This window comes from Stylophora pistillata, chromosome 1, assembly GCF_964205215.1.
Source record: "Stylophora pistillata chromosome 1, jaStyPist1.2, whole genome shotgun sequence".
Classification (NCBI taxonomy): Eukaryota; Metazoa; Cnidaria; class Anthozoa; order Scleractinia; family Pocilloporidae; genus Stylophora; species Stylophora pistillata.
The window spans coordinates 58,439,113-58,455,546 of NC_142519.1; the positions used below are offsets into that span (position 1 = coordinate 58,439,113).

The window sequence follows — 16,434 nt, forward strand, 5'->3', positions numbered from 1 at the left end:
CTTGGTTTCCTAAAAAGTCATAAGTATAGATGGAACGATGTAAATTGCTCAGACTGTCATAAATTCACTTGTAAGAAAGGTAGGTCTACCGTATGTTGGGGAATTTCTTTTTATATAGAGCAAAGTTCTGCGACAAAAGAGAGGAACACGTACAATCTCCTGGGTTTTATAACGCATGGGATTTAATAACATTATTCGAATAGTAGACTGTTGTGCCCGGAAAAGGGGCTTTACTGTCGCTTTCCTCAAGGGTTGTCCGGGGTCATTCTCTAAGGAAAAAAAAATTGAAATCTAGAAGCTGTGATGTAATTCCAGCATTGAGGCCAACAAAATGAGTGGTGTTTATAATAATTTATTAGTGAAGTCAAATGCCTTGCAAATGCCCAATTTGTTTTGTTTTATTTTGTTTTTTTCTTTGTATAAAAATTTTGGCTGTCTTTTTGCGAAAACAAAATTGAAAAATATTTTCACATGGACAACATAAATCCAAGGTGCGCTCGTACCTCTCACCTCATAACCTTGCTTTTCCCGGTTTAATTTCAAATTTACATCTGAGTATAACAAAAACAAGTATGAGAATATGTTTTCAAGCCAAATGGAGATTAACGTGTTTGTTTCGCGTTAACAAAGATACCCCATGGATTATAATCAGGAATATCATTTTTCAAAATATGCTATAGTTGCTAAACATTGTTTGCTAATAGTGTTCAAATAGAATTCTGATAAAATGACTTTGTGACTGAGAAATAGAGACCTTCCCCGAACAGTAACACAGTTCCCTTTACGTTCTTTCGTTAGCAAACCAAATGCAATCTTTGCCAAATGATACTAAAAATTAACTCTAGAAGTGATGCTAAAAATTCAAATATTCTGTTTACATTTTACCTCGTAGACTACAATGAATGCAAGGACTTTGCTTACAGCTGTCCAGTTAACGCCACTTGTGTGAACAATGTTGGTTCTTACTCTTGCCAATGTCCAGCTGGATTTCGCTTTAACCGAAGAAATTGCACAGGTTAATGAATTATATATGGAAAGGGATTATAAACCGTTTATACTCTCTTGTTTTTAGCTAAAGCCTTCAATAATGTTTTGTAGTTATAATATTAGATATGAAATCAGCCAGGTTTTCAGGTTGTGTAAGTGGTAGAGTAGTGAGACTGGTTGTTGTTATTTCATGTTATTTCTACGTTAATTAGTCAATTGTAATGAAATAAAAGTAATACTAATAATAATAGGTAGACCTCGTAGTTTGGTAAGTAGATGAGGTAAGAGGCGTAATTATGTTCATCTAGCTTTTATTAGAGATATTTTAGGTTAGCTTTCAGCCTTTCAAGTTTGCAAGGAAACATTTGGCCATTTTATTCCTTTGGTCTTGCGTTGTAAATTTGTATTGCAAATTGGTAGCGCGTAATGTCACATGACGATAAATTGAGATATTTTATTGAACAGACGTTGACGAGTGCAGCTCGGGTTCATCTTCATGTCATGCTCAAAGCCAATGTGTGAATGTTCCTGGTTCGTATGAATGCATCTGTTTACCAGGATACGCAGGCGATGGAAAAGCTAAATGTGAAGGTAACTGAGTATCGGCATTAGAAGGCTCTTCCTTCCTCGCTTCAAGGCGTAGAGTCTTAAAACTACCATTTTTCTAAGACGTAAGTTTTCGTTTTACCATGGCTAACTGGCTTGTGACAATCTTATGATCCTTTTCACGTTGACCGAATCAGTATCTGCTAAAATATCTCAAAGTGAGCTGGTATAGCATCAAACTAAGGTCAGAATAAATCACTCGGCCATTAACGTTTTACTTTGAATTTTTCTTTTGCATGTTTTTGTATTTCCATGGTATGATGGTTTGGGTTTATAGTAACGTATTACATCTAGACACGAGAATGCTCTGTCTCGAAGTCTCGGCCCTTATTTTTCTTTCTCATGCCATACTCCTGAGTGGGAGGGCGAAACACTGAGCTTGGCTCGTTTGTCATCACATTGAGTCAAATATTTCCTGTCCGGCCCCGCCCAACTGAGCAAATTGGCATTTTATTATTTGACTACTGCTTTTGCCTTTGTTACTCTTTCTCACTTGCGAGGCCTTACGCTGGACTGTGCAGCTTTTTCCGGCCCTTCTAGCGCCATCACCTACGGCTGTTACTGTAAACTGTAAACTGTATTTATTAAGAAAAACATTGCAGTTAAAAAACTGAATTGCGTCTCTTTACAAGTAAGAAATAAGAAATGATCTATAACTACTACTATAATAAAATTACAAAGACGACTACTCTTAAAAATCACTGAAATGCTTCCCTCGCACTCTTAACAATGAATGAATTTCCAAATCTATTTGTCTTTACAAGAGGCGTGACAAACCTCCTCTGCCTTCTCAGCTCATATGAAATAGAAACTGAGGGACGCAGTAGGCTGGTAATCTTACTACGTGGATCATTAACAATAGACTTAAACAGATGTTCTGCTAAATTTTCCTGGTGGGCCCTGATGGATTCGAGCCCTGCTAGCTGAAGGGCGTCCGAGTAGTGCACCCTTGGAAAATTGCATGAGAGGGCCCTCCTTTGCACACTTTCAAGCTCGACTTGAAGATACTTTGGTAAACTGTAATGGAAAACAGGAAAAGCGTAGTCTAGTGAAGACTTAATACATGCGCAAAAATATGTTACAAGATCTGAAGTAGGAACATGCGCACGCTTAAGTTGAATAAGAAAATACAGTTTCTTAGACGCTTTCTTAACAAGTTCTTCTATATGGTCGTTCCACGTTAACGTATCATTAATTGTCAAACCGAGTAACTTTGTGCTCTGTATGGTTTGGATAGGAGATCCGTCTATGCAGACCCAAGGGAGTTGCAGGGGATCACGACTGAAGGATATAACGAATTCTTTAGATTTCTCGCCATTAAGCTGGCACAAATTTTCCTTGGACCAGTCGTAGATCGCTTCTACTGCTTCTTGTGACTTGCTCTGTTGGCCTTTAGGTATGCTCCCTGATACCATAGTACGGCCCTCATATCCCGCGCGCACAGGGATTTTTATCATGATGGTTTTCAGTAATAGCTCTCACGGGGCCGTATATGGTCCATGATAGGACTTTTTTCTGCCTCGTTTAGCTCTATCCTACTTACGTTTCTCTATTTCCGACAGCTCCACGCCTGACAGCAACAAGCTCTTGCGTGTTGTCCACCTCAAACAGTACGTCTGGTTACATCAGAATAACTCAAGCTGGCTCGCAATATAACAATAATATGGATTGCAGATGGAATTCTTCCTCCAATGCAGTTATAGAACTTGTCTTCTCCAGTTTTCGTACTGAATCGTCTGCTGATTTCGTGTCCGTGTACGATGGCGGGTCGGTGTCTTCGCCTCTGATAAGAAAAATGAGTGGATCTTCTCTCCCGCCACCTATTATAAGTTCTTCTAATAATCTCTACGTAAAGTTTTCGTCTGATGGCTCAAATACGTACGACGGTTTTGAAGCAGTATATCGAGGTAAAGCTATCAAAAGGTGGCTCAAGACGTTTTGATAATTCAAAAACTAGTCGGAGCGAGACGATTTCCTCCTAGAAACACCCTTAGTTTTCAGCCTTATGTGCTCGAAACTCGATAGACAAGTTCTGTGAACACTATTTCTATAGGAATTTTTTTTCTGCAAAGTTTGGCAGAAGAGTTAGTCGCTCTAGTTACTGTTCAGAGTCATTTGATTTTTTTTATAACGTAAGGTGGCTTCAGGCGGTAGAGCTTAATTTCCCTACATCTTACTCTATCTTGCAAAAATACGACTCTATTGTATTGCAGTTTCATATGTTATGTTAGTACATGCAGATGCTTTAATAACAGCTGAAAGAACAACGTCAGTTACCTCAAGTTATTTATCAACCTGCTACTTATTCTCTCACTTCTGTTATCAGTTCTTACGGCTGGATCCATACGTATCAGTGGAAACAAAGCCATTGGAAGGGTTGAGGTTTACTATGATGGCCAGTGGGGTACGATTTGTGACGATGCGTGGGATATCAACGATGCTAACGTAGTATGCAGGCAGCTTGGCTACACACGAGCTAATCGAGCTTACAGTGGCGCCACCCACGGCCAAGGTACTGGTCCGATTTGGATGGACGACCTGGCATGCTCAGGCAGTGAGTCTCATGTATATGACTGTAGACATCGTGGATGGGGAAACCATGATTGTACACACAGTAGGGACGCCAGTGTGGAGTGTTCCTTGCCAGTCCGTTTGGTGAATGGTGGCGCTAGCTATGGCCGCGTGGAGGTCTATCACAATGGGCAGTGGGGCACGGTCTGTGATGATGGTTGGGATATGAATGATGCTAATGTGGTTTGCCGTCAGCTTGGGTTTCCCAGCGCATCATCAGCTTCTCATAACGCGCGATACGGTCAGGGACCTGATCCCATCTGGATGGATAACGTAAATTGTCGAGGAGGAGAAGCTTCTCTATTGAACTGTGCACATAATGGCTGGGGAATCGAAAACTGTAACCATTCTGAGGATGCCAGCGTAACATGTAACACTTAGAAAACTCCGAAAACATCTTGCTTTTTACTAGCTATAATTGCTGAAACTAGTTACATTATTATAGTGTGTAAAAGAGAAATATCACTTCGGAATGAGTGAAACTTAAATTTAGAGTTCAAAATCAAAAGCTCTCTACAAGTAGGAAGAGATCACATTTTCTTTGAGTCACTCATACTTTGCCTTCTACGTTTCGGAACCTAATTTCTTAGGTAAATATGAAGTTAGAAACAAATAAAATGTTACGTATCTAAATATTAGCAGAGGTTCTGCCGAAGGCAAAACATCGTCATATTGATTAACAATCTAGTACGGTTTGTTAATAGAAACCTCATTAAGTAGGCTTTCATTTCGCGTTTTCAATTTTACAAGTTTTGTAAACAACTTCAAGTTTTCGAATGAACAAATTCAGGTAAATGAAGAAAAAAAATTTGTACAATGTTCTTAGTTAGAATGTGTCTTTTTTAATGATAAATAAAATACTAGAGATCACAAAGTATCACAAAGCTTTTTTTTGAATAGATAACAACTTTCTTTCATCCTTCAATTATTCTTAGCGGTCTCCATACAGCGTATGAAATTTGTACTCGATTTCCTTCTTCCTTGTCCGTGTATTAGTGTTATGGCAGAAGTTACAGTATTTGTCTGGTTTCACATGTTTTCAACCTTTCTGTGTTCTCTCGACACTTTTCGCCCTTCAGTCCCGTCCTATGTTGAGTGCGTCCGCTAAGTCTCTCTAATCTCATGATAAAAGAATAAGTAACACTGGTGTGACTACATAAATCTTTTTCCAATTTGAAGGCGTAGTATGAATTGTTTTTGGATTTGAGTTTATAGGCGTAAATTAAAAAACTTTTTGGCTGGGATGTCTTTTAGGCCTTCAATGGCCGTCGTGACGTGATGTGAAAGGTCAATACAAGTGAAGTTTGGAAAGCTCTTAAGCAGCCTTAGAAACACGACACCTTTCCTCTAAGATTGTGAATCACCGTAACATGATGTCCTTAAGAAAAGGCATTATCTTTGACAACCGTATATTGCTTTACGTTTAACAACTTCTCACCGAAAAGGAGGTGGTTAGTGGTGGATATTTACCGAGCCGCGAAAACAGTCAGATAATAGAGCACAAAAAGATGATTTTAATTTATTTATTCCTGCAACCATTACAATATTTTTTGGCAAAAAATCCCGCGCGCGTTGCTCGGAAGTGAATACCAAAGGGAATTCGAAGTTTGAGTTGCTAATCAGAGCGTGCCTTCGATGCTATCCTTTGTTTGAGTATATATTACATTTATTTATAGGTATTAAACACTTACAGCGAGTAATGTAGTAACAGTTATGTTGGAGGGAATCACATCAATCCCTTCCATGCGACCTCGCCTTACCAAGAGGATATCACTTGGTGTGAACAAAACTATGACGTCCCCAGTCATTACCCTCTTCTGTTCAGCTACTTTTCGTTAATTTCAGTGACTTTCAAGCCCTAAAGAAAGGTTTTTACTTCCGGGTAACGCGGTTTGCATTTCCCTATCACCTCTGACTAGTTACAACTTTTTACCTAGAAGATAATTATGCTGTTTTGAAACTTATTATTCAAGAGTATTTAGGTTTTACTTATAAACTTGTTCTTGTTTCTGCTTTGGAGCAACTTCTAACTTTTCCTACTAAGCTAACGCGAACGAGAGTGCCAGGTGTCGCAAAATAAAAACCAAAGTAATCACGTCGTCAAATCAAAATAGGTAAGCTATCGAAAAGCAAGTTGGAAAAATCTCGAAACCAGCATGCGTAAAAAAAGGCAGTGACTAGATTGCAAAGCAGGTTTACCACCAAAACTTGATTTAATATTACTCCATTGTTTCAAGATTACTATTGTAATAATATTTTTATGTTGCTATGATTATCATTGAGGTTAAAATGCAAGAAAATAGGCAGTCATGCCGGCCAGGAAAATAGCAGTAGACGGGAAAACCATACGACCGGTGTTCGGTGTAGTTCCAGTCTTCGCTTCCATTGCTTCCTTTCACATGTTATGTTTGCCACTTAGTATCCCGGTTACTGTGTGTTTTGACAGGTCGACGTTTGCATCAGTTCCACGGAAAGCCCACACAATTGTTACTTCGGTATCATCCTGATAATGATAGCAAAAAAAGACTTGATGAACGAAGGAACAAAGGAACGAGAGAACAAGTGCATAGAAAAAGGATAAATGAGTGTATGAAGAATTAATAGATGTATGATTGGACGGATGAGAAACAAATTGAAAGCCTATTACTTACTCTCTACATTTAAAGAAAACTGATAACTAACCATACTTGCTTGTTATATGTTATGAAAAGCTCCTCTATTCATAGTACACAGTTTTCAATTTCTCACACAGATTTATTTCTTGAAATTTTGGCACGGCTTCGAGACGCGAAGCCATCAGTGACCAGCTTTCTTTCCTCGAATTAAGCCAAATTTTGTGATTGATTTTAGAGCCTACGGTCTCTGGCCAAAAATCTTACCTGGAACTGCACATCATTGGCAGTGTCTCCTGTTACAGCATCCCTGGAGAACTCCACCATAGTTGTACCGTCCTTTTCACTCACCTTTGTGAGGAGGAAGCTTTGCTTTGGGTCTCTGGTTGGTTTTGATAAGGACGTGCTCCAGTAATCCTGTTAGCAAATGAAGGCCAATGCTATTAATTTAAATTGCATATTTATAGAGTTTGTTAAAGGTTAGCGGGCCCTACCTAGTATTTACTCTAAAATAAAAGTTCATCTATATTATTTTCACTCATTTGTTTGTCTCTCTTTCATTTGCAATACGTTTGTGAGTCAGTCAAGGAATGAGTAATTCACTGAGTCAACCTATCAGTCAGTAGTCAGTAGGTCAGTTAGTCAGCTATTCAGTGATTCGGCAACTCAGTTAGTCATTCAGTCAGACAGTCATTTAGTCAATTAGCTATCCAATAAGCTAATCAGTCAGTCAGTCAGTCAGTCAGTCAGTCAGTCATTTAGTCAATTAGTTATTTAATAAGTTAGTCAGTCAGCCAGTCAGTCGGCCAGTCTGTCAGTCTGTCAATCAGTCTGTCAGTTAGCCAGCCAGTCAGTCAATCAGTCAGCTAGTCAGCCATGCAGTCTGTCAGTTAGTCAGTCAGACGTCAGTGTGTCAGTGAATTTGTCAATGAATCAGTCAGCCAGCCAGTCGTTCGGCGGTCGGTCCATCGGTAGGTTGCCCAGTTCGCCAAGCTGGTCAGTCAATTAACCAACCAATCAGCCTATCACTCAGTCAGTCAATCAACTTGTTCATTTATCCAGGCTTCCTTTATACCAACCCAGATATATCCGGCGTTGGAGGCAGACCCAGCTACAGCTATATCGTAGTTTTTCATGCTTCTTCCATCAGCTGTTGTGGTAAATCCTACAGCACACCAACCGGTTGTTTTACAGGTCATCTTGAACATCAGTGTGCTGTTGCTGTAGGTCCATTCGAGTTTGAATGAGCCATCGGGAGACATGACACTTGCGTATTTTGGAGGAGCCTTGGAGTCGTGGGAGCCACCGATTGTTTTATCGTGGGAGCCACCGATTCATTTGTCGACATCGTTGTTGCCGATGGTTGTATGGCTGTTGTTGATGGCAACGGCGGAGGTTCCTTCGCTAAAGAAATCAAGTTATATTTTCCATCCAATATTTTGGTCTTGTCGTGTTTTGACAAACGATTATTGTTCGCATCACTGTTGTTTTTCGAGGCGAATATCACTTTAACTTCGGTGGTATTCTGCACAAAGGAAAAAAAAACAAAGGAAATTTTGTGGTAGGTGGTTTGAGAACAGATGTTGGGGATGAATCGTTCAATGGGGATCTGTTAGACATGTTCCCTAAGAATATCTTTCTTCCATATTTTCTGTAGAAAATTCTTTGGATAGAGTGGACGGGGGGGGGGGGGGAGGGTCTAAGATGCTCGTTTTCTTCCCCTCTGAAGGATTTCCGCTAAAGGATTTCCGCTAAAGGATTTCCGCTAAAGGATTTCCGATGCGAACAACTCGGCTTTCCGGCATGAAAAGATATCATATCGACTTAAAACTAGAAAAGGCGAATTTAGAGCAGTGTTGTCATCTTTACGCTAGTAAATCGTATCATTAATACCTTAAATTGGACGTCTTCACCATCTCCCGTCTCAGCATCCCTGTAAAACTCCACAGTGGTTTTCCCACTGTGATATGAGTTTGTAACTTTGTATTCCATCTTTTTTCGGTGGTCCCGGCACTCGGCTCCAGTAATCCTGTCAAAACAAACTCCAACCGCCTCAGGTTTACCACAAAGCGTCAAAGTGAAAAATGCCACCGTTTATAATTTCAACCTAAATTTTTATATAGAGAATTTGTGGATTGAGTATCGTAGAACCAAATCCAACGTACTCAGGGCAGCCAATCAGAAAAATTAGGAGCGATGATAACTCAAAATAAACCATATATGGTCAGCTACAAGTGCAAGCGCGGGAAATAAACCATATATGGTCAGCTACAAGCGCAAGCGCGGGAAAAAAAAAGCGAGTGTCCGAGTCATGATCGGTTTTAATTTTGCATCTGATTGGTTGAAAGTGTAGCGGAAGTAATCTACACTAGTCACGTACAGATCATTTCCTAGAAAATTAACCAACAGTGAGTGACGTAGTCTCCCTCGCAGCCGTTTTTAGTCTCGTCACGCAACGCTTCTCCCCACAAACGGCTGCTCACATTCGAACAACATTCCTTTCCGCTACTTCAACCAATCACTATTTGGGTTACATATGTTGAGAACTGTACGCGCCAAAGTAGTCTAACCAATCATATTGTTTGTTTCATCTTCGAGTTCAAAGCTTTGAAAATGGCGTCCTTTGAAGAAGCGTTTAATGTTGTTAGTAATACATTTCGAATTCCTAGTTTAAATGCGCAGCAAAAAACTGGAATTAGGAAAATAGTTGAGGAAAGAAAGGATGTATTTGTCAATCTTCCTACTGGTTTCGGGAAATCTCTCCTGTATGAAGCACTACCACTCGCGTTGGATCTTACCTCACAAGAGTCTGGTCATATCGTCGTCGTTTTCTCACCAGTGGGGAAAGCCTTATGAACGACCAAGTGTCCCATTTGAGGGAGCTAGGGCTAAAAGCAGGTAACATAAGTTCACTTGAGGGTGGTAAACGCACTCGTGTCGAAAGCGGCGAATATTCCTTAGTTTACGGATCCCCTGAAGCGTGGTTAAGGAACGAACGCTGGAGATTTATGCTGACGAACTCTGTGTATTCCATGCCAAAAAACTCTGTGCCATTGCCGTCGATGAAGCGCATGTTGTAAGGCAGAGTAAAAACGAGTCTGCAGCAAAATGTTATTTTACATGTATGTTTTAAATTAAGCAGTATAAAGGAAAGGACAATAAGAATGTAACTATTGTAAATAGAAAATGTAAATAGTTTAGTCAGTATTAGTATTACACTGTGGTCTTATTTTGGTTATCGTTATTTTATTCTGTCTGTGTTATATTACACATGATCACCTGTAAAAATATTGTGTCTAAATACAAGACATTATCATCGCAGTATACACTTCTGAGTGCTTCAGACTACCAATAAAATTGATATTGGGTGCCATGGTGTAGCCTATTTGATTGTCACTACTACATAGATAAAAGCTAAACTTTTTAAAATTTTATACCCCTAGACCCTAAAAGGAAGTAAATGTCCCATCAACCTATTAAAACTATGCTTGAAACTAACGTCATTTAGGGAACTTAGTCTGACAGGACCTGTCCCGACACAAATAACACCTAAAAGTTCTAAGATGGTAGACCCCTAGACCCTAAAATGGAGATAAATGTCCCATCAACCTATTAAAAACCTATGCTTGAAGCTAACGTCATTTGAAGAACTCAGTCCAATAGGACCTTGAAAGTCCTGGCAATGTTAAAGGAGCTAGAGACTACAGCTTTCTGCATGTTCCTTAGCACTGAATGACATTAGTATTATTATCATTAAATTATTAAAATTAATAAAGTTTTCATTATATTATTATTATTATTATTAGAAATTTCATTATAGATTAATGCTGTCTATTTTCCTTTTGATGTGTTGGAGAACATCACAAGATAATTAAATGGAAGCCTTCTGTGAGTCTTACTTCAACCTTCTGAACATGAAAAATGCAGTAGAAATTAAGGAAAGTCAAAATAAATCAAATGTCGCTGATGTTGTGCAGTATATGGATAAGGACATGGAACTGGAATTCTAATTTGGCTGGCTTACTGATGAACTGAAACAGAGTCAGGAAAAAACAGAAAGAACTATTATTTATTGCCAGACTACAAGATAATGTGGTTTACTTTATGCTACCATTAATGTTTTACTTTAATGTTTATTGGAAATGATTTAAAACATGTGCTTGTTGAAATGTTGCATTCCTGCACTCCTGAAACCAATAAGGATAACATTTTGGAGTCCTTTCACAGAGTGGTGGAAATCACTGTGGGGGAGGGGGTTGGGGAGAACAGTACAGCGCCAGTACCGGTCAGCGGTATCTGGGTTGAGCATGCGCTTTGAACTGCTTCTCCTCGTGGCGTCGGCCATATTGTTTGTTACTCGTTCGGAGTCTAGTTTTCCTGTTGTGATTAAAGCCTTTCACTATCTGGACGTGCCTTGGTTCATTGTGTTAACTCTCCTACTGGCGTGGTGGCAGTGTTCGGTTCTACCCAGGCCATATTTTCGCCGAAGAACGCTATTTTTCGCCTCGTCCACGTGAACCAAAACAGTGTATCCTTCGCCGTGTCAACACGTTCCAGAGCCCTAAACGTGAATTATGGCTGCAATGATCTAATAAATTCATCATATTTTTAAATCAGATTACTGGTCAATTTCATTGTCTGATTAGTGACATAAATTGTGTGCTACTCATACTCTATCATAGCAATTGAAAGTTTTGTCATGTGAAGTCACAAAATATGGAACATCTGTTTGAGATTAGTTACATGTCACTTGTGAAGAAAATACTGTATACATGTACATGTAATAAAGAAAAGTAATTTATGATAATGGTCTGAAGTTTAATTAAGAATGCTATGAAAGATTCCATGGGTTATATTGACAAATTGATTCTTTGAAAATTGAATCTCTTCATAGGTGCTGCTGCCAGTATCAAATTGTATTCTTCTTGCATATTGAGCAAAAATGTTAGACTGCTATTAGTCATTATTCAGTGAGATTGCAAATCTTTCAGACCTTTGAATAGATCAGATTCGTATGAAGACATTTATATCAACTTCATTTATATCAGTAGTTGCAGCACCTGGGTTCTTCTTGGGTTAAAATCTGGGCTAACAGACTTTTTCAGGGTCCTGTTTTGACATTTTTTGGCTGTAACAGTTTGTCATCATTGGCACATACTTGTCACTAGGCTCTCATATATTGTACATTTGTGTTGTTCCAGACTATTCATAGACTACTTAACACTGCAGTGGCATACTGAGTGGACAGTGTGAATTCTCAAAAGCTATGGACTACAGAATTCAATTTCGCATGAGGCAACAAAAAAATGTTTTGTTTACTGTTTATCTAGCTCTGATACCCCTGAGCATATTTTTCTTGTGTTTGTTTATCCAGTGATAATTTTGAGGCATCTAAATCAATACACCATTAGAACCAATAGGAAATCTTGCCGGAGTATAACGTCCCTCTTGGCTGATCGTGGTAGAAATATTAGAATTGGCTGTAGCATTAGAGGTACAAGTCGTATTGATCGGATCGAATTGTAAACATTTCGAGGATTTCCCACGGCACGAAGCTTGGATTTCTCCACCGTCGCTCTCAACGCTCAATAAGAGCTTCTTTCTGGGAAGTTCTCGATCCTTGAAGATTCCCTTCAATTCATCTTTGAACTCTTCAAGATGAACAGAGGCCTTTTTGAACTTGATCAATCGTCGGTAGCAAGCTTTACAAACTGACAACTCTCTGGTCGCTGAATAGCAGCTCACATTCACATCCAGACAGGAACTAATATTCGCCGGAAAATCAAAAGAACTTTTTCCAAAAACATAATTTTTTTCTTTTGTCTCAACTGAGGTGGAACAAATAAAAGAACGATCACTTTGCAAAACCTTCTTCAGGGTTTCCTCCAGCAAGAAACTACGATGAAATGCAGAATTTGAAAACGCGGGAATAAGGATAGTGATTACAATCTCTTGTGCTCTGATTGGTCGCATAAGAAACAATGTCAGCGATCTCATTGGTGCAAAGACAACAAAGGGAAAGGAATGTTGTTCGAATGTGAGGAGCCATTTGTGGGGAGAAGCGTTGCGTGACGAGACTAAAAATGGCTGCGAGGGAGACTTTGAGTGACGGGGAAACTTGTTTGCCTAACAAAGCTTAATTTTAAGATTAGGGATATCGTAAGTCGACTGTAGCGTAGCAAGATTCCTCACAACAATTTCACGAGAACAACTGAAGGACGCGGTCACGATAACTCACACCTACGGCGAAATCACCAGACTGAGAGCGTGAAAGACGAGAAGATAATATTTTATCACGAACTATATACTAAGCATGTTAAATGTACTGTGTATATATGTGTGTGACACATCCAGGCATGCAAGCATTTTGCACATTCCTGTGATCAACCAAGTCGAGGGTGTCTGAAGGGTAAATATATGTAGAATAATTATTCGCTTTTTCTTAGTCTGACATTTTATTGGAATGGAATCTATGGATCTATTATCATTGCCTTGGAAGACAGGAAGGAAATACATCTCAGACGACAATTTTTTACTGGGTTGTGGTCAAATGACGCAGCTTTTTTTGTCTCTAAAAAATGTTTATTTTTTTGCTAAATAATTTGGCGACAATCCATTACTATCACACTAATTTGCTCACCACAAAAAACTAATTTGCTCACCAACCTGTTACTTGAAATTTCTTTTGGCATAACTACCTCAAGTTGAATACGAGGGAATTATGCGTTCTTAAGAAAATGAGCTCCACAGCTGGTAATATTAGAATAACAAAAGAAACAGAAACTCTGTTATATTCCCCTCTCGTAATTAATTACTAGAGAACCAGTTTTACGCGACTTAATGAGTGAAAAACCGGTCAGCCGAACCTAACAGCAAAAAGTACAGTTTTCACAGTTTTACAGTTTTGTTTCTCTCTTCTTTCAATTTTATTAGATGAAGATTTTCTGAAGAATGCACTAAGCCTTGTAAATAAAGACCAGGTGGAAACCTTTCAGCATCTTTGAACGCAACCCCCTGGAGAAATATGAAACAAGAATGTTGTTTCCACAATGCTCAGAACACGGCAGAAGTCTGAGAAACCCTGAAATTCGCTGTTTGATACATAATCTTGATTTGCTCGGCTTTATTTCGAAAGAATTATTTTACCATTCTTGCATGATCTCGATGCCTGCCAAAGCGGTTTGGCAAAATGAAAGCAAACTGTCAATGTGTTAAACAAAAATAAGAAACGAAATTTATCGATGAAGAAAATATTGCAGATTGACTTACATCTACGTATCCTGCATCAGAGGCATATCCTGTCACGGCTATGTCATAACTGACCATGTTTTTGCCATCAGCTGTTTCACTAAACGCCACCGCGCAGTAACCGGTTGTTTGACAAGCAAGAGTGAAAATCAACTTGCTGTTGTTATATCTCCATTGCAGCTTATAAGCGCCGTCTGGAGATTCCAGGGTGGTTTTCGAGGTAGCGCTGATCTCACTAAAGGCAAGTGAGGCCAAAGCAAGTGTTACAAAAGGAAAGAAGGCCATGTTCCACCCTTCTTTTGCGTTACGTGAAGTTCAGATCTTCGGGCAAGTACTCTCAGGTTACGAGAGTAAAGATTATTGATCTCACAGATGTATTTACAAGAGCCACGGGATTACGTCACAATGACGTTTGTTGGATCGGGAACGTCGTAAATTTTCCAATTTTATTGTGTCATTTGGCAGCGATGACCAAACTAATCTACAATTTCTATGCCTGATAAACGCCTGTCTTTTTTGTCATTGAAGATTTTCATATTTTCCTTATATTTTGTGTGTGAAAGTTTCTGGCATCCTGCAGAAACAATATTGACTTTTACATATCAACCGGTTTAGCGTTTATTGTTGAAATATACTTAGCATTCCTCGATCGCAGAGTTCTTTTTCGTGTTCAAATCCACTAGTTTATTTTAGGAAGAAATGATGGGTGTGAAAACTGAGAAATATTTAACGCGTTCATGGCCAAACTTTGGCTTTACACAAATAAAATCAAGATAGGAAAAAAAAAACAAAAAAAAAAAAAAAAAAAAAAAACAAGAAAATTAGAGAACACAAGTGCCGGTTATTCAGTCTTTGATTATGTTCAAGTGGTTTAAAGTGACTTCACTGATTTATTTGATTTGCCTCCTTGCGGTGTTAACTACTTTTCAAAAAGTTATGATAATCTCTTTATAACAGAGCTACAGCCTCTTAGAAAGACCTCAGCTCGATTTTAGCTTTATCTACCTGTATGTCAGAAGCGTTCCATCAACCGAGCTTTTTATCTTTGAATTAGAAGCAGCATTTCAAGATTCATCTTTCTGCGAAGTGGAAACAAAAGATCTGTCTATGCGGTCAACTCCACCTCAAATTTTAGAATTGATAGACTTTGGGGGACTCGGTGCCATGCCCTGGTGTGTTTGCGCTGGGCCCAGCCTCCTTAACTCAGGATTCGAGCCCCGTTCAAAGTCACTGTGTCGTGTTCTTAGACAGGTAATTTACTCTCGCGATGTCTCTTGTCCCAAGACGATATGATTAAACTGCAAACTGTTAGGGAAACTTGACGCCATAAACTGAAATGTTTCCCATGGGAAGTTGGGAAGACGCCAAGTGGCTTGTCGGTAAGGAAATTAAGATGAACCAAGGAAAGAGGGGTGTTTTGGCTTGTGATAATATAGCCTGCAGAGCAGGCGTTCTTGTGGAGTTTGGGCGAAAATCAGGACTTTGGGCTTTCTGTTTTGTTTTCCAGACCGCGCGTAAAATGGAGCGAGGCGAAAAATTAGGAGGCGGGGAGAGGGGGAGAGGAGAGAAGGGAGAGAAGGGGGAGAGGAGAGAAGGTTCCTTTCCCTAGCCCTAACCTCTCCCCCTCCCCCCACCTTCTAATTGTTCGCCTCCCTCCATTTTACTCGCGGTCTGGAAGATAAAACAGAAAGCCCAAGGTCCTAATTTCTAGTGATAATAATACAGCAGTTGACGTGTATGACATGACGAGCAGACTAATGACGTCACATAACCACACTCCTCCTGTAAGTCGATCATTATTGTTCCAGACAATTCTGGAATTTCCCAGATATTTTTCATGTAACAAACCGCATGAAAATGATCCACTGCCAAGAGCAAGATAATCAAGTGATTATCTCATGTTATTGCGTGCCATGCATTGACAGGAGGCATTGCCAGATTTCTCTTGATTTGAGACACAATCTTAACCTTTTGAACGCGGTATTTTTGATATCAGCTTCGAAATAAAAATACACAGCCCTCACCAGTTCGCAAATAATTACATTCGCTTTCATGACCATGTAGCATTTCGTTTGCACATTCTTTGAACAACTTTGCATGAGTGAACTTTCTTTAAGGATCGAATTTAAGATTTGAGCCTCTACTCAGCTTTTCTCAAGCATCATTACTTTTTTATGTCTTCCGAATCAATTGCAACAGCAGAGAGGTTGGCATTGATTTTAATTTTTCTCTCCCTTGCTGTGATTTCAGCTACTGTTCATCGATATCTTTGTCTTTTAATTTGGCCTCCCATGGTCCTAAATACGAAATTCGTCGCAGGACATCCGCAGACCACAAACCATCGCGTGATTTCTGAAGGACATTGTGGAGTTGTACTTCGGAGGTGTAGAAGGGCTTGTAGCGTCTTTTG

General features: G+C 39.3%; 2 protein-coding genes across 2 annotated transcripts in view; one reads left to right on the forward strand and one right to left on the reverse strand.

Moving 5' to 3' along the window:
* The window catches only part of LOC111320427 (uncharacterized), an 8,344-nt gene extending 3,303 nt beyond the window's left edge, over positions 1-5,041 (forward strand). Inside the window, exons 5-9 of the mRNA XM_088751023.1 lie at positions 1-79; positions 893-1,015; positions 1,453-1,578; positions 3,156-3,500; positions 3,920-5,041. The exon at positions 1-79 is cut by the window's left edge and continues 302 nt beyond it. Coding sequence (XP_088607149.1) covers positions 1-79; positions 893-1,015; positions 1,453-1,578; positions 3,156-3,500; positions 3,920-4,545 — 1,299 coding nt within the window. The 3' untranslated portion in view covers positions 4,546-5,041. The remainder of the gene's footprint in view (positions 80-892; positions 1,016-1,452; positions 1,579-3,155; positions 3,501-3,919) is intronic.
* Positions 5,042-5,673: 632 nt separating this feature from the next.
* LOC148743359 (DBH-like monooxygenase protein 1) lies at positions 5,674-8,055 on the reverse strand. The gene is made up of 3 exons (XM_088726041.1): positions 7,856-8,055; positions 7,044-7,193; positions 5,674-6,667 (listed from the first exon to the last, which is right to left on the reverse strand). Exons 1-3 carry the CDS (start codon positions 8,036-8,038, stop codon positions 6,560-6,562), a joined length of 441 nt encoding a protein of 146 aa, XP_088582167.1. The 5' UTR covers positions 8,039-8,055; the 3' UTR covers positions 5,674-6,559.
* Positions 8,056-16,434: the final 8,379 nt, after the last annotated feature.